The sequence below is a fragment of the Osmerus eperlanus genome, chromosome 9 (genome assembly GCF_963692335.1).
Source record: "Osmerus eperlanus chromosome 9, fOsmEpe2.1, whole genome shotgun sequence".
Lineage (NCBI taxonomy): Eukaryota > Metazoa > Chordata > Actinopteri > Osmeriformes > Osmeridae > Osmerus > Osmerus eperlanus.
The window spans coordinates 16,737,730-16,757,345 of NC_085026.1; the positions used below are offsets into that span (position 1 = coordinate 16,737,730).

A 19,616-nucleotide genomic window follows, 5' to 3' on the forward strand; every position below is an offset into this window, starting at 1 on the left:
CAGAACTAATACCTTCAACACGATCCCTACGTTCTGGAGATCACAGACATGAAACAACACACATGCAGCACAGAATAGCGAGTTTTAACACGAGTAGGAACAGCGCAGTTCGGACATTGTAAACAGGACTGCTGGAGGGTAAAAGTTGTGTTTTTGTTAAGCGGATTACTCCTGATCACACATACACGTTCTCAAAGTCACTTTTAAATGACCCACTTTCGCTCTGTCCCAGAGCGGCGTGGTCAGACTGGGATCACTCTGAGACAGGCTCTCCCTCCTCGCTCTCCCTCCTCGCTCTCCCTCCTCGCTCTCCCTCCTCGCTCTCCCTCCTCGCTCTCTCTCCTCGCTCTCTCTCCTCGCTCTCTCCTCGCTCTCTCTCCTCGCTCTCTCCTCGCTCTCTCCCCTCGCTCTCTCCCCTCGCTCTCTCCCCTCGCTCTCTCCCCTCGCTCTCTCCCCTCGCTCTCTCCCCTCGCTCTCTCCCCTCGCTCTCTCTCCTCGCTGGGTCAGGGACTGATTACCGGCTGTAATCTACATTCCCACCAGTCTGCATGAAGCAAGCAGCAACAAACACAAGCAGGGGATAAACCCTGTCTCTGTTTATATTTATACCCTGAATTAAAATGTGTGTTAGAGACTCAACTGCAGCCCCCAGCAGGAGTTACCAGCCCACACAGACATTTACATTGTCATTTAACAGACGCTCTTATCTAGAGCGACTTACAGTACAGGGACATTCCTCCGAGGCAAGTAGGGTGAAGTGCCTTGCCCAAGGACACAACGTCATTTTGTACAGCCAGAATTGAACCGGCAACCTTCTGATTAATAGCCCGATTCCCTAACCGCTCAGCCACCTGACTCCCACAACCTCCAGCTAAGACAAGCGCCTGGTAGCTGTGATGTAGCTACTTTGCGATGTGGCTTGTAAATAACAGACTCTTCCTTGACTCTGACCACCGAAATACCGTGGAACTGTGAGGAGAAAGAAAGAAAAAAAACGGTAATCTTGCCTTCTGGATGGAACGCAGGGATATAGCTCCCTCTAATAACCAGAGAGGTGACCGTGCTCATACGAATGAGAAGGCAGGTGGACTGGGAAATCAGGGAGCGCGGTGATTAGGGCTGAGCTGTGATTGGGTCTCCCTGCAGCAAGGCGAGGCTGAGGCGGGCTGGCTCAGAGGAGCAGGTGAGCTGGAGGACACTGAGGCCCGGGGGCAGTCATCTTGGATCCGAGGCGACAGGAAGTGGAGGGGAGGTGAGCTCATCGGAGCTGTGCTGCACAGTCCCTGTGTTCCTTCACACAATAGGTCATAAAAGTCCTCGATGCGTATTCCATGCAGCCAGCGATCGCAATTAACTGTTATTGTTATTCCTGCTTCTTCTCTCTCTCTCCCTCCCCCCCCCCCTCTCTCTCAGTACAATGGCAGGGGCACTGTTACTTGTAATGACAATGATAATAGACCACATTTGCCTCATCACCTTCCAGTGAAAAGTCCAAAGAGTTACATGTTGTGTGTGTGTGTTTGTGGGGGGGGGGGGGGGTTCAGTTTGCCTAAACCCCCTGCTAATGTGATGCATGAAATCCATTTAACAAGATAAGCTCTGAGAATCTCTCTTAAAAAGAGCCTGTTCCCTCAGTGCTAATGGCTGAATCACAGCCAGCCAGCAGGGGTCCTACAGGGCTCTGTTGGGGCCCTTATCAGAGCGAAGGAAACCCTGGAGCCGTGGGCATCGGAGCAGGCCCGGTGCCCAGTGTTCTCTGCCCACGCTCGCTGTCACACAACCTGGGTCCCCCCATGCCCCACAGGCCCCCCCCCCCCCATGCCCCACAGGCATGCACCAGCATCCCTGCACACAGAGACAGTCTTCTGTGAGGTGACTGTCAGGACCCCTCCTTCTCGCCCCCTCACTTCCACCGTGTGTGAAAGGGACCTGTCAGGTCTCCCTCCCTCCCCCCTCCCCCTCCCTCATGCAGGGCCCCACACCCAGCAGATCTGAGTCAGTTTTTCAGAACTTTTGTTTTGTTTGTCAGCCCCCCCCGGCTGAGTGCGAGGGCCAGACTGACTTCCTGACTCAGGGCTCTGTGGACGAGAGGACAGACACAGGGCCTAACCCGCTCAAGCAGAACCACGGACAGCCCGGGCTGTCTAACGTGTGATCCTGAGGAGAAGGTTGTTTACCACGCAGCAAGACAGGCACAAGTGCTGCTCTCACAACCCTGCTCTCCTCACCACAGCCCTGGGGGCAGTACACACTGTCACTTTGTGGCATCCTTCTCCAGAGAGGAGGGTCCCGTCACCAGGGGGGACCTAGATGTTCGCCCCAGGAGGGGGGCAGGTGCCCCCCCCACACACACACACACACACACACAGCTGTGAAGCACCTCTGGGTAAATCCAAGTGGTCAACCTCAGATTTTAAAAAAAGCTTTCCGTGTTATTTTGGACCTAAAACTCCCAAGTTTTAGGTCCAAAACAATCGGTTCAATGCATGAATAAACACAAGGGAGAAGCAGTGACAGGCAGCTACTGAGATGAGGTGGTTCTGTTGACGGAGGAGGGTCTCAGCACTGTAGGGTTAGTGAGGGGGTGGATGAAGGTGTGGGGCAAACAGGCACTGTGTGAGTCAGGGCCAGGGGGCGCTGGGCCAGACAGACTGGGGGAGGGGGGGGGCTCCATCTGTTAGCTACAGAGGAGGAGGAGGAGGGAGAGGAGACGAGGGAGGAGAGAAGGGAGGAGAGGAGAAGGGAGAGGAGGAGGAAGAGGAGGAGGAGGAGGGAGAGGAGAAGAGGGAGGAGAGGAGGGAGGAGAGGAGAAGGGAGAGGAGGAGGAAGAGGAGGAAGAGGAGGGAGAGGAGAGGAGGAGGAAAAGGGAGAGGAGAAGGAAGCAAAGGAGGAGGAGGGAGGAGAGGTGGATGAAGGAGAGGAGGAGGAGGAGAAGTCCTCAGGAGAGTCTCTGGCTGTGCTGTGTCTGTGAGGCAGGGGCACCCAGCCAGACCTCCATCAACACCTCCCCACAGATGACGCCCAACAGGCCCCTGGTCGCTCCTCACCTGGGCTTATCAGCAGGCTGCGGACCCCCCCACCCCTCCTCCACCCAACCTTGGTCTCAGCTGCTCCTACACTCATCTCCCCTCATCCCCCCTCATCCATCCCCCCCCCCCCCCCCACCAGCCCCAGCCATTAGCCCCAGCAGGACGATAGCCTGATTATGACAGGAAAATACCAGCTGGTGTTTTATCCCACAGTAAACATGGAGACAAATAGCTGCCACAGCCCCCCCTCCCCTCCCCCCCACCACCACCACCAAACACACCCACTCTTCCCCTCTCTCTCTCTGTTTAACCATCCACAGCCTCCAGCTCCGCGGCTTAGATGCAACAGATCCTACAGAGAAAACGCAGAGGAGAAATCAATTGCTCACCAGTCGAGCTATTCTGAGCACAGTCGCTTGTGTTCGGCGCTACTACTGACACCCCCCCCCCCCCCCTCGGGAAAATGGGTCTAGGGCTTAACCTGCATTTCAACAGACTGCTCTCCCCGCAAAGCATTCTGCTCACATCCTGGTAGCAACATCCATCTCTGAGAACACTAGCAACAATAGGCTGTCCCCTCCAGGGATCAGACAGCTAGCCAATCTCAAACAGCAACAAAACACACAGAAACACACACAGGGAAATCTATAAAGTTGCACACACACCATCACACACACACACACACACCACACACACACCCCACACACACCGGAGGTGGCATGACTTACTTCAGTCTCATGGTGTTTCCAGAACGTTACACTGGTACTGCGCCTGACCTCCTCCTGATGCCGCTCTGAAGCATCAGACCGATCATGCCTCCTGTGTCTGTACGTGTGTGTGAGTGAGTGAGTCCTAGGCAGCAAACCCTCTGCTCTGTGTGTTTGTCCCCCAGCCAGCTCAGCCCAGAGTAGCCCCACTCTGCAGCTCTCTACTCAGCATTAATCTGCCCTGCCTGCCTGCCTGCCTGCCTGCCTGCCTGCCTGCCTATCAGGAATCAGCCATGGCTGGCCTGCTGTCTGCACATATCTTGCCTCTGAGAGACTCTCTCTATGGATGTCTCTCTGTAGAAGTCTCTCTGTAGATCTACCTGTGGATATTTCTGTAGATCTCTCTCGATAGTTCTCTCTCTGTAGATCACAGTAGATTTCTCTCTCTGGATCTTTTCCTGTCCCTCTTAGTCTGAGCAAATGTGTGAGTGGCCCATGCTATTCTCCACCTCACTCACACACCTACCCCCGACCACTCAGACCACCCCCTCTCCACCCCTCTCCACCCCCCTCCATCCCTCCCTCCAGCAACCTCAAACAGGAAGGACAAAGTAGCAAACACACACACACACAGACACCTCCCCTCCCTCCACACACACACACACACACACACACAGACACCTCCCCTCCCTCCACACACACACACACACACACACACACACACACACACCCAGGCCATTCACAGGACAGAAACAGCATAAGACTAGGTTAGGGTATCCTACTGTTTACAGCTAATAGAATCCTCTGCAAGGACAATCACATTAGCGTCTTTAACAATAGCACAGGGGGAATGACTTGCATTCTATTGTTGTTGAAGTACTGTCGCAAGCACATTTTACTCACTATTCTCACGCGTTTTTGGCTCTCCCGAATCAAAGACATCCAAACGCTGAATTTTCGAGCCCGATTCAGTTTTTAATGCGTGGGCGGTGACTGGCCAGCATTTGAGTCATGAGCAAGTTACAGAATGGTTTCTATGGTAACTTTGAGCAGCAGGCTCGGTGATTAAGAGCTCACGTCTTTGACACATTTACATTTACATTTAGTCATTTAGCAGACGCTCTTATCCAGAGCGACTTACAGTAAGTACAGGGACATTCCCCCCGAGGCAAGTAGGGTGAAGTGCCTTGGCCAAGGACACAACGTCATTTTGCACGGCCGGGAATCGAACTGGCAACCTTCTGATTACTAGCCCGCTTCCCTAACCGCTCAGCCACCTGACTCCCTGACACGAAAGCTGCTCCCGTCTGAGGGGCCAGAGGAAGCTCCTGCTGCAGAGGCTGACTGGCTGCCCCCTCCCCCCCCGCCCCCCCCGGGCGCTGCCCCTCTCCACAATCACAGCCACAACTGAGACCCCTCACCTGGACAGGGTGGATAGGGGCTATAGCAGGGTGGAGAGGGGCTATAGCAGGGTGGAGAGGGGCTATAGCAGGGTGGAGAGGGGCTATAGCAGGGTGGAGAGGGGCTATAGCAGGGTGGAGAGGGGCTATAGCAGGGTGGAGAGGGGCTATAGCAGGGTGGAGAGGGGCTATAGCAGGGTGGAGAGGGGCTATAGCAGGGTGGAGAGGGGCTATAGCATCAGTTCCTCCACCATCTCTCCCTCCCCCCTTTCTCCCTAGCAGTCCACATAACATGTCCCCAGAGGGGAAGTGACAGAGAGCCTCCGCGCGGTGCGGCACGCGGGCAGCCTTCCCGTGCGGCTCTCCCAGGGGGCGTGGCCACACCTCGGTCCCAATCAGGAGGTGTTGATGGAAGAGAGCGCCGTGCACAGTGCCCAGCACAGTGCCCATCCACGCGTCGCTCAGCCACACCGTGAGGCCCCTGCTGGGAGCGCTGCCTAGCTTCATTAGCGAGCGCTGTGTCAACACACTAATCATATGCTCCGTCACAAAGCAATCAGTGTTCAGAGCGCTGGTGAGCTCAGGGATACACCCTCTCTACCGTTTATTCATCACACACACACACACTTATACCCCTTTAGTCAGCAGACCCTGACCTTTGACCCTTGTTGTCTCCAGGCTACGTTATGGTCAGTCTAATAGACAATTGCTCATTATTGACCCAGAGCGGTCTTTGTTTCAACGCACTCTTGCTGATAGAGAGGAAGGCGGGGCCGAACACAGGCTGGTCTGTCTCTGCTGATCTCTTTGTGCTGCGCATGACTTTTACCCGGCCAGATGCCGTCCATTATGCCTTTTCAAAACACAGATGAGAGATGAGCCGAGTGAGATTCATGAGTCATCAGCAGCAATCAGAGCGGGCTCATATTTCAGCCTGGACTGTTTGAACCTCTTAATGCATCGCTCCTGTCCGTCCGCATAACGAGCGGAGAGGTTGTCCTAGCAGGAGTCTTAATCACAGTGCCCTGGGCCGGAGCCCCGGGTGATGATGCTGAGATTAAGGGGGACCACGGCTGACAGCACACAAACTAACGCCGCCCCCCGCTTACCAATCCAGCGTCTGGAATTAAATGCTTTTTCAACGGCGTGTTGAAACAAATCCAAAACTAAATGCCTTTTTTTTTTTTTTATGGTTGAGTAATTTTTTTCTAATGGAAAATAAGAGAAAGCGTTGTGGCAGAAGCGCTCACCGAGACAGCCCTGGGTTCTTCTTCCTGTTCTCCTCATCCTTCCCTCTTAGCATCTACCTAATTGCATTCAAATTAAAATTTCATCTCTGAGTGGAACAGCGTTTGTGACTGTCAGACAAGCTGCTGCAGAGCTCGTTCCACTCCAGAGGGGAGCGTCGCTCTGCAGACGCTCTGCGGACGCTCTGACGCCACATCCTGGGTTCTCAGCAGTTTCGCAAGCATCCCACTAATTATATCTTTAGAGGATGAAAATGAATACTAATCACAAACAAGTTTTTCAATCAGTCCCAAAACGTAAATGCTCATTTGGTCGTCAGTCCCTGTGCATTGTTAATTCAAACATCATTCCAAGAGAGGAACAAAAAAAAAAGAAATGATGGAATTTGGTTTGTCTCAGCTTGCTTTGACCTGGGAGACCTAAAATACCTTCATTACAATCAGCAGAGCTGCCTGGGATGAGGGCCAGGAGGATGAGGACTGTCGGATGACCGATTATGATGATTCTCCTGCGAATCTCCAGGACGTGGGTGTGTTTCTAATCAGAGCCTCTCCACCCCCCCCTCTCCACCCCCCCCCTCTCCACCCCCCCCCCTCTCCACCCCCCCCTCTCCACCCCCCCCCCCCCTCAACCCCCCACTGAGGAATGCAACACAGTTTTAGCTCCGTCACCACCACAGCTCTGCTGGCCAAGCCAAACAAGACATTCCTGGCAGGGAAGACTCTTCTGGGATGAAATGAAAGGTGGAATCCTTCGCTGCGATGGGGGGACAAGTTCCCCATCCCTGCCTCGCCCCACCTGGGTCGGCCAGAACCCCAGGGTTTGAGCTTGCGTCCAAACAAAACACGAGCTCCCATAAATCAGACCGAGAAATTAACCCTGTCACAACCCGCCGTTGTTCGGCGCTGACCCGCCGCTCCCCTCGCAGGAAGTGATGCGTACAGGAAGTGACACATTTAGAAGAGGATTCAAAATATCCTCCCGGCCGAGGGAGAGGGCCCCCCCCCCCCCGTGTTCCAGTCCACGGACTCAGGATGAGCCTGGGAGAGGAAACAAGTCCCTTCAGAGAAACAAGCTTCTTACCCAGCACCTGGGGACATTGATGTCACACCCCCCCCCCCCCTCACCTCCTCCAACTCCCAGGGTGCACTTCCGTATGCATCATACTTTACCCAGCCTCCCCCGGATTGACATTCATTACAGCCCAGCCCTCCTGAGGGACAAGGGGCAGAGCACAGCTACACTCACCCTGCCCAACCTGCCCGGGAACCTATCACCCTGCCTGGGAACCTATCAACCTGCCCGGGAACCTATCACCCTGCCTGGGAACCTATCACCCTGCCTGGGAACCTATCACCCTGCCTGGGAAACTATCAACGTTAGCCAACAGCCTAGGTAGCCCTGCAGGCCTCCCAGCAGCGCAGGAACGTGACCCCCAGAAAACTGCATCCTGGACCTGGAAACACGGCAGGAAGACAGCAGGCTGGGACAGAGAACATTCCGGAAGCACACTGCGCAATACGTGTGGAGGACATACATTTGCAAGTAGGGTGAAGTGCCTTGCCCAAGGACACAACGTCATTTTACACGGCCGGGAATCGAACCAGCGATCTTCTGATTAATAGTCCGATTCCCTAACCGCTCAGCCACCTGACTCCCTCAGAGACATACAGAGGATCGTTGGAAAACATAGCCGCATGAGCCTTGCTGGGACGGACTTTAAACTGAATCTTAGGAACCAAAACAAGACCTAAACGTCAACAGAGAAACTAATTAGAGAAAAAGACTCATTTTAGTCTTTGAACCCTCAGACAACCCCCTTCCATCTGAGATGAGTCATTATGCATTCACAGTCACTAGGATTGAATCTAAAAAGGTACGTTGGAAACCGATCCACCGTAATTCAATGGTGACAAGGACAACATATCCGTGGACGAGCGACGGGTTCCTATCATGCCAGAGCCACCGTGAGCCCTGACCCGAGCGCGTGGTGACCCCGCTCCTCAACACGCTACACGCAGAAGGCCAAGCACACACACACACGCCAACACGATGGTATATCACTCAGAGCTTTGATGGGTTTGATTACGAGGTGAGCTTTGATGACAGCTTACCTGATGAAGAAGGAGGCTGCAGCGGATGCACTCTGGTCGGAGGTGTGTGTGGAGGTGGGTGTGTTGCTGTGTGTGGAGGTGTGTGTGTTGCTGTGTGTAGGTGTGTGTGTGGAGGTGTGTGTGTTGCTGTGTGTAGGTGTGTGTGTGGAGGTGTGTGTGTTGCTGTGTGTAGGTGTGTGTGTGGAGGTGTGTGTGTTGCTGTGTGTAGGTGTGTGTGTGGAGGTGTGTGTGTTGCTGTGTGTAGGTGTGTGTGTGGAGGTGTGTGTTGGGGAGTGTCCAGGGTGTCCAGGGCTCCTGTATCTGGGCGTCGACAGGAAGCTGGCTGGGCTACTGATGACGGACGTCTCCAAAATGGCGGCACCCCTCTCCGGCTCCCCCAGAAGACCTTGGACCTGCAGACACACACACACACACACACACACACACACACAGAGGTCATGAAAAAAATCCTTCCAGCCATGACCAACCTCCTCCTCCCTTGCTAAAAAATGCCATCTGTTCCTTTCACGACACAATTTTTCACCCCCTTTCTCACTGTCCCCCTCAGTGTCTCCAACAGCCAGGACACTGTCCCCCTCAGTGTCTCTAACAGCCAGGACACTGTCCCCCTCAGTGTATCTAACAGCCAGGACACTGTCCCCCTCAGTGTCTCCAACAGCCAGGACACTGTCCCCCTCAGTGTCTCTAACAGCCAGAACACTGTCCCCCTCAGTGTCTCTAACAGCCAGGACACTGTCTCCCTCAGTGTCTCCAACAGCCAGGACACTGTCTCCCTCAGTGTCTCCAACAGCCAGGACACTGTCCCCCTCAGTGTCTCTAACAGCCAGGACACTGTCTCCCTCAGTGTCTCCAACAGCCAGGACACTGTCTCCCTCAGCACTGTCCCCCTCAGTGTCTCTAACAGCCAGGACACAGCCAGGACACTGTCTCCCTCAGTGTCTCCAACAGCCAGGACACTGTCCCCCTCAGCACTGTCCCCCTCAGTGTCTCTAACAGCCAGGACACTGTCCCCCTCAGTGTCTCTAACAGCCAGGACACTGTCCCCCTCAGTGTCTCTAACAGCCAGGACACTGTCCCCCTCAGTGTCTCCAACAGCCAGGACACTGTCCCTCTCAGTGTCTCTAACAGCCAGGACACTGTCTCCCTCAGTGTCTCCAACAGCCAGGACACTGTCCCCCTCAGTGTCTCTAACAGCCAGGACACTGTCCCCCTCAGTGTCTCCAACAGCCAGGACACTGTCCCTCTCAGTGTCTCTAACAGCCAGGACACTGTCCCCCTCAGTGTCTCTAACAGCCAGGACACTGTCCCCCTCAGTGTCTCCAACAGCCAGGACACTGTCCCTCTCAGTGTATCTAACAGCCAGGACACTGTCCCTCTCAGCACTGTCCCCCTCAGTGTCTCTAACAGCCAGGACACTGTCTCCCTCAGTGTCTCTAACAGCCAGGACACTGTCCCCCTCAGTGTCTCCAACAGCCAGGACACTGTCCCCCTCAGTGTCTCTAACAGCCAGGACACAGCCAGGACACTGTCCCCCTCAGTGTCTCTAACAGCCAGGACACAGCCAGGACACTGTCCCCCTCAGTGTCTCTAACAGCCAGGACACAGCCAGGACACTGTCCCCCTCAGTGTCTCTAACAGCCAGGACACAGCCAGGACACTGTCCCCCTCAGTGTCTCTAACAGCCAGGACACAGCCAGGACACTGTCCCCCTCAGTGTCTCTAACAGCCAGCCTGCTGCTCATTGATTCAGGCGATCACTATACTCGGAAGGAGGCGTCGTGTGAGCAGTAATTAAGAGAGAACCAACCAATCTAATTAGCCGTTAAATCATTGGCTGTACATATACATCAGCAGCTAATTTGCCATTCACTAGTCTTCACGTGTGAATGCTGTTTAAAAGAAAAACACACCTTGCTGCAAGGAATACTGAAGAGCAAGCAGAAAAAAAGGAAAATCTGTGAGATTGTCAGAAGCTTTCTTAACTTCTTCACCGACTGACTGTGCAATACTTGATAAAGATTAATATTTCTGACAGAGATCAGGTGTACTGCTGTCCCCGGCGGGCTCCACTGTGTGTGGACGGGCCCCTGGCCCGGGTCCAGCGGAGGTGCGTGTGTGTCAGGGTGTGTGTGTGTGTGTCAGGGTGTGAGACGGCCCCAGGAGGGCTACAGCAGCTGGACTGGGACTGGAGACAGCAGCCCCCTGGAGCCACAGAGGGGACTCCCATGACCAGGGGCTAGGAGGCGGCAGCAGGTCCCAGTCTGGGAGCAGGGAGGTGGGGGAGGTGGGGGAGGAGGGGGAGGAGGGGGAGGTGGGGGAGGTGGGGGAGGAGGGGGAGGAGGGGGAGGAGGGGGAGGTGGGGGGAGGAGGGGGAGGAGGGGGAGGAGGGGAGGGTGTTGTTCTCACTTCTGGTCTGGCAAAGGGAGCACTGAGAAGGTCATCTTTGTAGTCCTGGACCCAAACGATCCAACTGGGGGATCGTCATGACAACACCGGCCTCAAGCCAATCCAACAAGTGAGGATATTAGGAGGCGGTTGTTTTGGTGGTGGGGATGACAATGTAAATCTGTACATGTTTTCCCTTGTCATTTATAACGATGACACGCTCTGTAGGTCGACCAGCGACCTTGAGCAGGAGTCGTCTTGTCGCCAGGCGGGGGGGGGGGGGGGGCATGTCGTCAACACAATCCGGCCCCTCTGAATATTTCCCCGCTCAATGTTCGACCCAGATTCATGTTTGGTCACTAAAATAGCATCATTTACAATCTTTTTATACAGTGTGGGCCTGCAGTGTGTGTGCCATCTGTCAACAGCGCCTGACAGCTGAACTATTTATACGTCCGGGCTGACATGCACCGGCTATACATCATTGGCTGGGAGCGTGCGGGCGGACAGCCGCACCACAACGCACACACAGGAAGTACCCAGGCCATAGCTCAGGAAGGAGAGACGCTTTTATATGGACGACACGATCGCGCTGCGACACTCAAGGGTGATTGGATTGTCCGCTGTCATCCTCCTCTGGTGCGTGTCGGCTGTCGAGCGCTGGAGGGTCGCTGGGGGTTGCCGTTGGTCGCCGGTATCAGAGGTCTTAAGGGGATGTTAGTCGTTTAGGGAGCTTGTTTTGTGCAGGTGAGTCGGTGCTCCACCCATGTGGCTGGAGGAATCTGAGATGGCGTTAGGCTCTGGGGCGTCACGGCGAGCGGAGGACTCTCCCTCTCCCTCTCTCTCTCTCTCCCTCTCTCTCTCTCTCTCTCTCCCTCTCTCCATCACCCTCTCCCCCTCCCTGTGACACGGGTGTCACCCTGGCCCAGCTGGGGGGGGGGGGGGGGGGGGGGGGGGACAGCAGCCCAGATGGCCCAGTGGGCACAGACATGGTGGCAGACGAGCAGGCGAGGTCACACTGGGACAACAGCGAGCCGCACACACACACACACACACACCCACAGGCACACTCACACACACACTAAAGCCCCAGTGGAGTACTGGGTCTTAGCAGATTAACACATGTGAGAGCAGAGGGCAAATAACAGATTTAGGTCAATAAATTAGTCATTTTGATTTTGAATACTGAAGTACAATATTCTCTCCTGACCACCATGGTGGACTGTGCAACTTTAAGATATTCATATGAACACATTGGACGGCCACGCCCAAGGTTCAACTGAACAATGGCAACATGGATGAGCTCATTCAGTACGTGCCGTGTCCTTGGTTTAAGCTGCCTTTCATCCAGCCGTCCGTTATCTAGGTGAGGTTGTGTGTACCGTTTAAATGTCTCCAAACATACTTCCACACCAGAGGTCGTTCATAGATGTGGGTTTCAAGGTGTCCTGTGCTGGGCTGTGTGGAGCCCCTGGAGGAGGCAGCAGCAGCGTCGACGCCGCCTGACAGAAGCATCTCCCTGTCTTTGTCTGCTCCTCTGCTCTCCGCACAAAGACAGAGAGAGGGAAGCAGGAGTTAAAGGAGACTTGCCTCTGGGCACCTTGACTCCCGATCCTCCCCAGCTAATGTGGGGTTTCTTTTTCTGAGTAGATCTAATTTTAATGAAAGATAGATTTCGAAAATAACACCAGGCCCATGTCTGCTGTGTGTGTAACAGCAGATATCCTGAAGGGACATCTCCCAGTCTGGGAGTTGGGCTGGGGCGCAGCTATGTGGAGGTGTGTAAGGCAACACAGCTCTCAGTGGCACTAATTGCTTTTCGACACAGGGGGGGGGAACAATCCTCTCCTTGTGTGCCCGGGCGCTCAGCTTTCTCCTAGATTGCACACACGCTTCTAAAAGCTTTTCTGGTGCCCTCACAAACTGTCGCCGTGGGCACTTGTTGACAGCGAGCAGAGAATTTAAACCTGGCTTGCGGTCTCTCTGGCCTGAAGGAAGAATTACACTAATAAACCCTCATAATGGAGCACCGTTGTTAAGGAAGCCACACCGAGAAGGCAGAAACGGTGCCGATGACCTTCTAAAACGCCGGAAAAACGTCACATTAGGCTGTTATCAGTGTGAGAAATAGCAGAGTAAGTGCTGTGGTTGCAACATTACATAAGTGGAACATAAAACCCTCATCAAGTAAGAAAGTCCACATTCTGCTGGCGTCGGAAGGAGATGAGAGCGACAGAGAGAGTGACCCCGACTGAGGGACCGCGGCGGGCGTGAGAGGGAGCGAAGCAGATCTGGCACCTGCACAGCGGCTTGTGAGTTTGTTGAGCACCCAGAGTCTGCCTGGTGTGGAATGTCTCGATGATGTGTCACGATGGTGTGTCACAGACGCTTCTGAGGCCAGATGTCACGGTCGCTTCACGGGGACCACATTGCCCTCGCACAGACAGAGAGAGGCTGGGACGGTTGAGAGACTGAGGAGCGGACAAGTGTGCATACCATGTCGGCCGGAGATGGCAAAAGTACACACATCCTTCACTCAAGTAAAAACTATTACAAAGAAAAAGTTTTTTGGGAGAAAAACCCCAAACCCTTTTTTTTATATATATATATATATATATTTTTTTTTTTACCTTTTCAAACTTTTTGTTCAAAAGAATGTTTTCAACCTTCAGAAACCTTTTTAACCCTTCGAAACATTTTGTTCAAATTAATGTTTTCAACCATCCCAAACCTTTTTTCCCCCACACACAACACGACACAAAAACACAACATTTTCACCTGGGGTGGCAAGAGGGTGGCAGGAGGTAGTTTGGGGGAGGAACGCTGTGACCCAATGCAACCATCAATTATTATAACAGCAGCTGCCTTCAGCATCTACTGCCCTCAGCATCTACTGCCCTCAGCATCTATTGCCCTCAGCATCTACTGCCCTCAGCATCTACTGCCCTCAGCATCTACTGCCCTCAGCATCTACTGCCCTCAGCATCTATTGCCCTCAGCATCTACTGCCCTCAGCATCTACTGCCCTCAGCATCTACTGCCCTCAGCATCTATTGCCCTCAGCATCAACTGCCCTCAGCATCTACTGCCCTCAGCAGCTGCCCCCCCCACCCCCACCCCCACCCTTGGATCTGCCAGTGCTGCCTCCATCTTTAAGACGTTCTTGAACCCAGGCTCCTGTGGACTGGACAGAGAGGACCTACCGGGCTGGGCTGGGGGAGGAAACTCCACAGGCCCTCCAGGTACTGCTGGGCCTGGATGGTGACCGACCCCAGGGACCCCGACAGCTGTCCTCCGCCCACCGTCACCTGGACACTGGTGTTGGGTCCCGAGGAGCCAGCGCAGCCCTGGGGCCAGCCCAGCCCCCGTCTCCTGTCCCCCAGGGGCAGCAGCTGGTGGGCTCGGGGGCCCTGGGGGCCCTGGGGCCCGGAGGGGGAGAAGGTGAGCCGGGAGGGCTGGGCTGAGAGAGCGGAGGCGGCTGGTGCTGGTGTACAGAGGGCGTGGCCCGAAGGAGGCGAGGGGGCGGGGCCTGGGGGCGGCGAGGGGGCGTGGACCGTCTGGATGGCCTCCTGTCTCAGCTGCAGGACGGAGGTGTGGCATACCTGGCAGCTGGCCCCGCCGTCATGGCTCCCAGGAACCTGGAGCTGGTCGAACAGGAAGGCAGCGTATCCAGGATCCTACAGAGGAGAGAGCGAGAGAGAGAGAGCGCAATAGCAAGAGCAAGCAAGAGAGAGAGCAAGAGAGAGGGAGCGTGAGAGAGAAAAAGAGAGAGCAAGAGAGGGGGAGAAGGGAATTCCAAATGAATACACTCCAACTAAAAGCAAGCCACAACACATTCACGACCATAATAAATATAAACATCACTTAGAAAACACAGGACTTCCTGCCAGTTGTCTCTCTGTTCCAGGAGACCAGCGGTGTGGTCCCCGGCCTCCCTGCCTCAACCACTTCCTCGTCCTGTGCAACTCTTGTTTGTTTACAAGGAACTGCTCCGCCCGGCTGTAACCAGAGCCTGCACATCATGTTGCTGTAAACCAAGCGCCCCTCTCGCGCCGCCCCTCTCACGCCGCCCCTCTCATGCTGCCCCTCTGCACAGGACCCCCCAGCCCAGCCGGACCACGCAGGCCAGGCAGAAGAGATAACTCACCGGGGGATTAGTGGGCGACCCCACGGAAGCAGAGATTGTGCATTCCTCTGGTACAACAAATGCAATCGTCTCACTAGTTTACACAGGACGGCTTAGGGTGTCGAAACAAGCGAACGTGACGGGGGGCGTCCCTGAGCTCCGTCCAGAGCTGACAGCTGCTTACGTACCATTAAATCAGACGCCTGCCGTGAAAACACGCTATCAGACGCCTGGGCAAAAACACGCTATCAGACGATGGGAAACATCGCTCTGCCTTCCACCTTTATCACAGCTATTCATACGGTCCTCCTCAACAGTCAGGTTACCCTTACTCACCACACAAACACACCCACGCGCACGCTGCAGTCTCTTAAGAGGCATTAAGGGCCGCCAGGCTCTCTCCCAGCGAAGCTAAGACCTCAGACAGGAGCTCACAGTCCAGACATAAATGTTTACGAGGCCTGGGTTCCACGGAGGCTCGCTGGTGATCAGCAGGAGTGAGAGCCTGGTCAAACAACCATCCAGCGCGTTAATGCAGTGCCACTTAATACAGCCCTCAGCAGGGCCCTATTCTCAGCAGGGCCCTATCAGAGGCGGGGCCCTATCAGAGGCGGGGCCCTATCAGAGGCAGGGCCCAATCAGAGGCGGGGCCCTATCAGAGGCGGGGCCCTATCAGAGGCAGGGCCCTATCAGAGGCAGGGCCCTATCAGAGGCAGGCTGTCAGGGGGGGGGGGCCGGCTCCTCCCTGCCAAGGCAGCTCGATACAGAGACTTCTGGATGACCTCTCAGGCAGGTCCACCTCCAGTTGACGGCTGTGATTCTGCAGCCTGGGCTGCACAGACGCTCAGAACCGACAACATGCTCTGAACCCGGGCCACGCTGAAAACATTTAGATTAATATATATCTTGAATGCTCCTAATTCAGTCCCTTTAACTCTCTGTGGCCTCCAGGCCTGCTCTTACCATAGGACTGATTCAGCCAAATAATAGGTAGGAGGTAGATCACCATGGAGATCCTTCCAGTGACCCACATGGCTGTATTAGGAGAGGAGGATTATTGACCTGATACTGAGGCAGAGCAGATGCCAGCAAGCCTCTGATTAACAGAGCAACGGTGAAACGTTGGAGACAGGACACAAGATAAGCGTGGAAACACCTCAGTATGGACATCATCCCAACTCTCTTTCAGTATGGAGATCATCCCAACTCTCTTTCAGTATGGAGATCATCCCAACTCTCTTACAGTATGGAGATCATCCCAACTCTCTTACAGGATAGAGAGAATCATCCCAACTCTCTAAGTATGGAGATCATCCCAACTCTCTTACAGGATAGAGAGGATCATCCCAACTCTCTTACAGGATAGAGAGGATCATCCCAACTCTCTTTAAGTATGGAGATCATCCCAACTCTCTTTCAGGATAGAGAATCATCCCACTCTCTTACAGGATAGAGAGAATCATCCCAACTCTTTCAGGATAGAGAGAATCATCCCAACTCTCTTTCAGGATAGAGAGAATCATCCCAACTCTCTTTCAGGATAGAGAATCATCCACTCTCTTACAGGATAGAGAGAATCATCCCAACTCTCTTTCAGGATAGAGAGAATCATCCCACTCTCTTACAGGATAGAGAGAATCATCCCAACTCTCTTTCAGGATAGAGAGAATCATCCCAACTCTCTTTCAGGATAGAGAATCATCCACTCTCTTACAGGATAGAGAGAATCATCCCAACTCTCTTTCAGGATAGAGAGAATCATCCCACTCTCTTACAGGATAGAGAGAATCATCCCAACTCTCTTTCAGGATAGAGAGAATCATCCCAACTCTCTTTCAGGACAGAGAGAATCATCCCAACTCTCTTACAGGATAGAGAGAATCATCCCAACTCTCTTTCAGGATAGAGAGAATCATCCCAACTCTCTTTCAGGATAGAGAGAATCATCCCAACTCTCTTTCAGGATAGAGAGAATCATCCCAACTCTCTTTCAGGATAGAGAATCATCCCAACTCTCTTTCAGGATAGAGAGAATCATCCCAACTCTCTTTCAGGATAGAGAGGATCATCCCACTCTCTTACAGGAGAGTTAAACTGGGTTTATGGTGACTAACAGTGGATACGTGCCTCCTCCGAGGGATCCATCATCTTTGTATCCGACCCACGTCCACATACAGGACGTTAAGGAGCTAATGACGTATTACCAGGGTTTGGATAACTAATACCTCATGACACTAACGCATGATGTAAAGGACCCAGCCGTAATACTGCACTTCCACGTGTTCAAGTCCTCCATTCAGCATCACAGCCTGCGACGAATCAGATGACAAACCTGAGAGTGTTGAGTGTAAACGCCGTGACACTACTTCCTGTCCTATTTCCTGTTCTGTTTCAGCGAATCTAGAGAACACTGCAGCAGCAATAACCTGCGCGTTTTCCACCCCACTTCCCTCACCCCCCCACCCTCTTCCTCACCCCTCCACTCTCCACCTCACCCCTCACCCCTCTAACCCAAGCTCATCTCGTAGCATGACTACATGGAAGAAATCAATTGCAGGCTCCCTCAGTGCCCAGCCTTCCTCCCTGCCTGCTTTGTTAGCTGCTGATTTAACCCTCGTGCTGCCTTCGGGTCACATGACCCAAAGGTTCATAACGAACCATCGTTGTGTTTACCCAATTTTACCCAATACAAAAACAAATAAAAATAATTTTCTTTTAACCTTCGCAATGTGAGGGGTCTGAGACAGCCCAACGGTTAAAAGAAAATGCTTCACTTTGTTTTTGTATGCGGTAAAGTTGTCGCAATACGACGGTGGGTCACAATGACTGATGGGTCAGAATGACCCGAAGATAACACAAGGGATAAGAGAGCTAATAAAAGAACACACAAAGCTCAGCTCATCTGCTGGGCTGACGGGGTTCTGGAGGTGACGGGGTTCTGGAGGTGACGGGGTTCTGGAGATGACAGGGTTCTGGAGATGACAGGGTTCTGGAGGTGACAGGGTTCTGAGGTGACGGGGTTCTGGGGGTGACGGGGTTCTGGAGGTGACGGGTTCTGGAAATGACAAGGTTCTGAAGATGACAAAGTTCTGGAGGTGACAAAGTTCTGGAGGCGACGGGGTTCTGGAGGTGACGGGGTTCTGGAGGTGACGGGGTTCTGGAGATGACAAGGTTCTGAGGTGACAGGGTTCTGGAGGTGACAGGGTTCTGGAGGTGACGGGGTTCTGGAGATGACAAGGTTCTGAGGTGACAGGGTTCTGGAGGTGACGGGGTTCTGGAGATGACAAGGTTGTGGAGGTGACAAGGTTCTGAGGTGACAGGGTTCTGGAGGTGACAAAGTTCTGGAGGCGACAGGGTTCTGGAGATGACAAGGTTCTGAGGTGACAGGGTTCTGGAGGTGACGGGGTTCTGGAGGTGACAAGGTTCTGAGGTGACAGGGTTCTGATATGACGGGGTGGGCTGCTCACGTAAAGCTGTCGGTGAGCCTCACGCTCTCTGGACTGACACAGGGTCAGGGTCAGGGTTAGGGCCGGGCGGATACTGCTACTGACAACCAGGAGATTAGAAGATGAAGAGGATGAATTCTTCTGACTGAAGAATTTATTTGAATATTTCGAATTAAGAGTCTGTCGAAATTCACACGTGGAACATCTCATATCATCAGAGTACATCCAGTTAGAGACATCGTCTGGTTTCGAACACCAACTGACCAAGCTAACTAAAAGCACAAGTCAAACGGTATTCCTGACTGATGGCTTAAGAGGTTATGTAAGGCCTGAACCGTAAAACACCAAACATATGACGGATGAATACACAGAAACATGGACTCATGTTGTTCCTTTTATCATCCGTGTGATGTATGACTGACAGGTGCAAGTGGGTGTGAAGAATAGCCCTGATTTAAAGACACTTGTAATGAGCTGTATCAAAACAATGCAAGAGCTCACTGCATTCCTGCCCATTGAGAGACATGGGGAAATATTTGCAAACACCTCCTTCCTTTATAACCCTTGTAAAGGAACGAGAAGAAGATTAGTGTCCTTAACATTGACACACATCCCAAACACTGGAGGGTGCAAGATGGGGATTGAGAGTCATGAGAGAGAGAGACGAGAGAGAATTTGACAGAGGGGTTGTGATCCTACCCTTCGGGGTAGTAGACCTGTTTCACTGTCTTACAGCAGGGATCTTGATTCAACCCTCGAGACAAATCAAGTCAGAAGCTGTGGCCCTATTACGGCGAACAGGCTGCCCTGGCCCGCTATGAGAGCTGTCTGCAACAGGCCCCGAACACAGCCTGCAGACACAAGCCCCTCTGTGCGCTCTGCCCTCACCATGACAACCAGAGGAGCTGTAGGAGAAACCAGATAGGAGAGACCATAGATATACATAAAGACTAGATGTCTTACTGCGGAGTCTAGAACACCACTAGTATGCCACTGCATACTTCTATTCTATTTTTTAAAAAATAACATAATTATTCATAAGTATGCAGTGGCATAACAACATCTCTGACGTTGATAACAAACCAAACCGATAAAAAATCAGTTGAAAATTTAGCAAGTTATGGTCATTTAAAAAGTACATGTAGCATCAACACAATGTTA

At 53.3% G+C, this 19,616-nt stretch overlaps 1 protein-coding gene across 1 annotated transcript in view; it reads right to left on the bottom strand.

Annotated features, from left to right (window-relative positions):
- kif26ab (kinesin family member 26Ab) overlaps window positions 1-19,616 on the bottom strand; it is a 66,278-nt gene that overhangs the window by 19,407 nt on the left and 27,255 nt on the right. The window contains exons 3-4 of the mRNA XM_062469900.1: window positions 14,087-14,560; window positions 8,499-8,890 (exon numbers count right to left, since the gene is read on the bottom strand). Of these exons, the coding sequence (XP_062325884.1) occupies window positions 8,499-8,890; window positions 14,087-14,560 (866 nt within the window). The remainder of the gene's footprint in view (window positions 1-8,498; window positions 8,891-14,086; window positions 14,561-19,616) is intronic.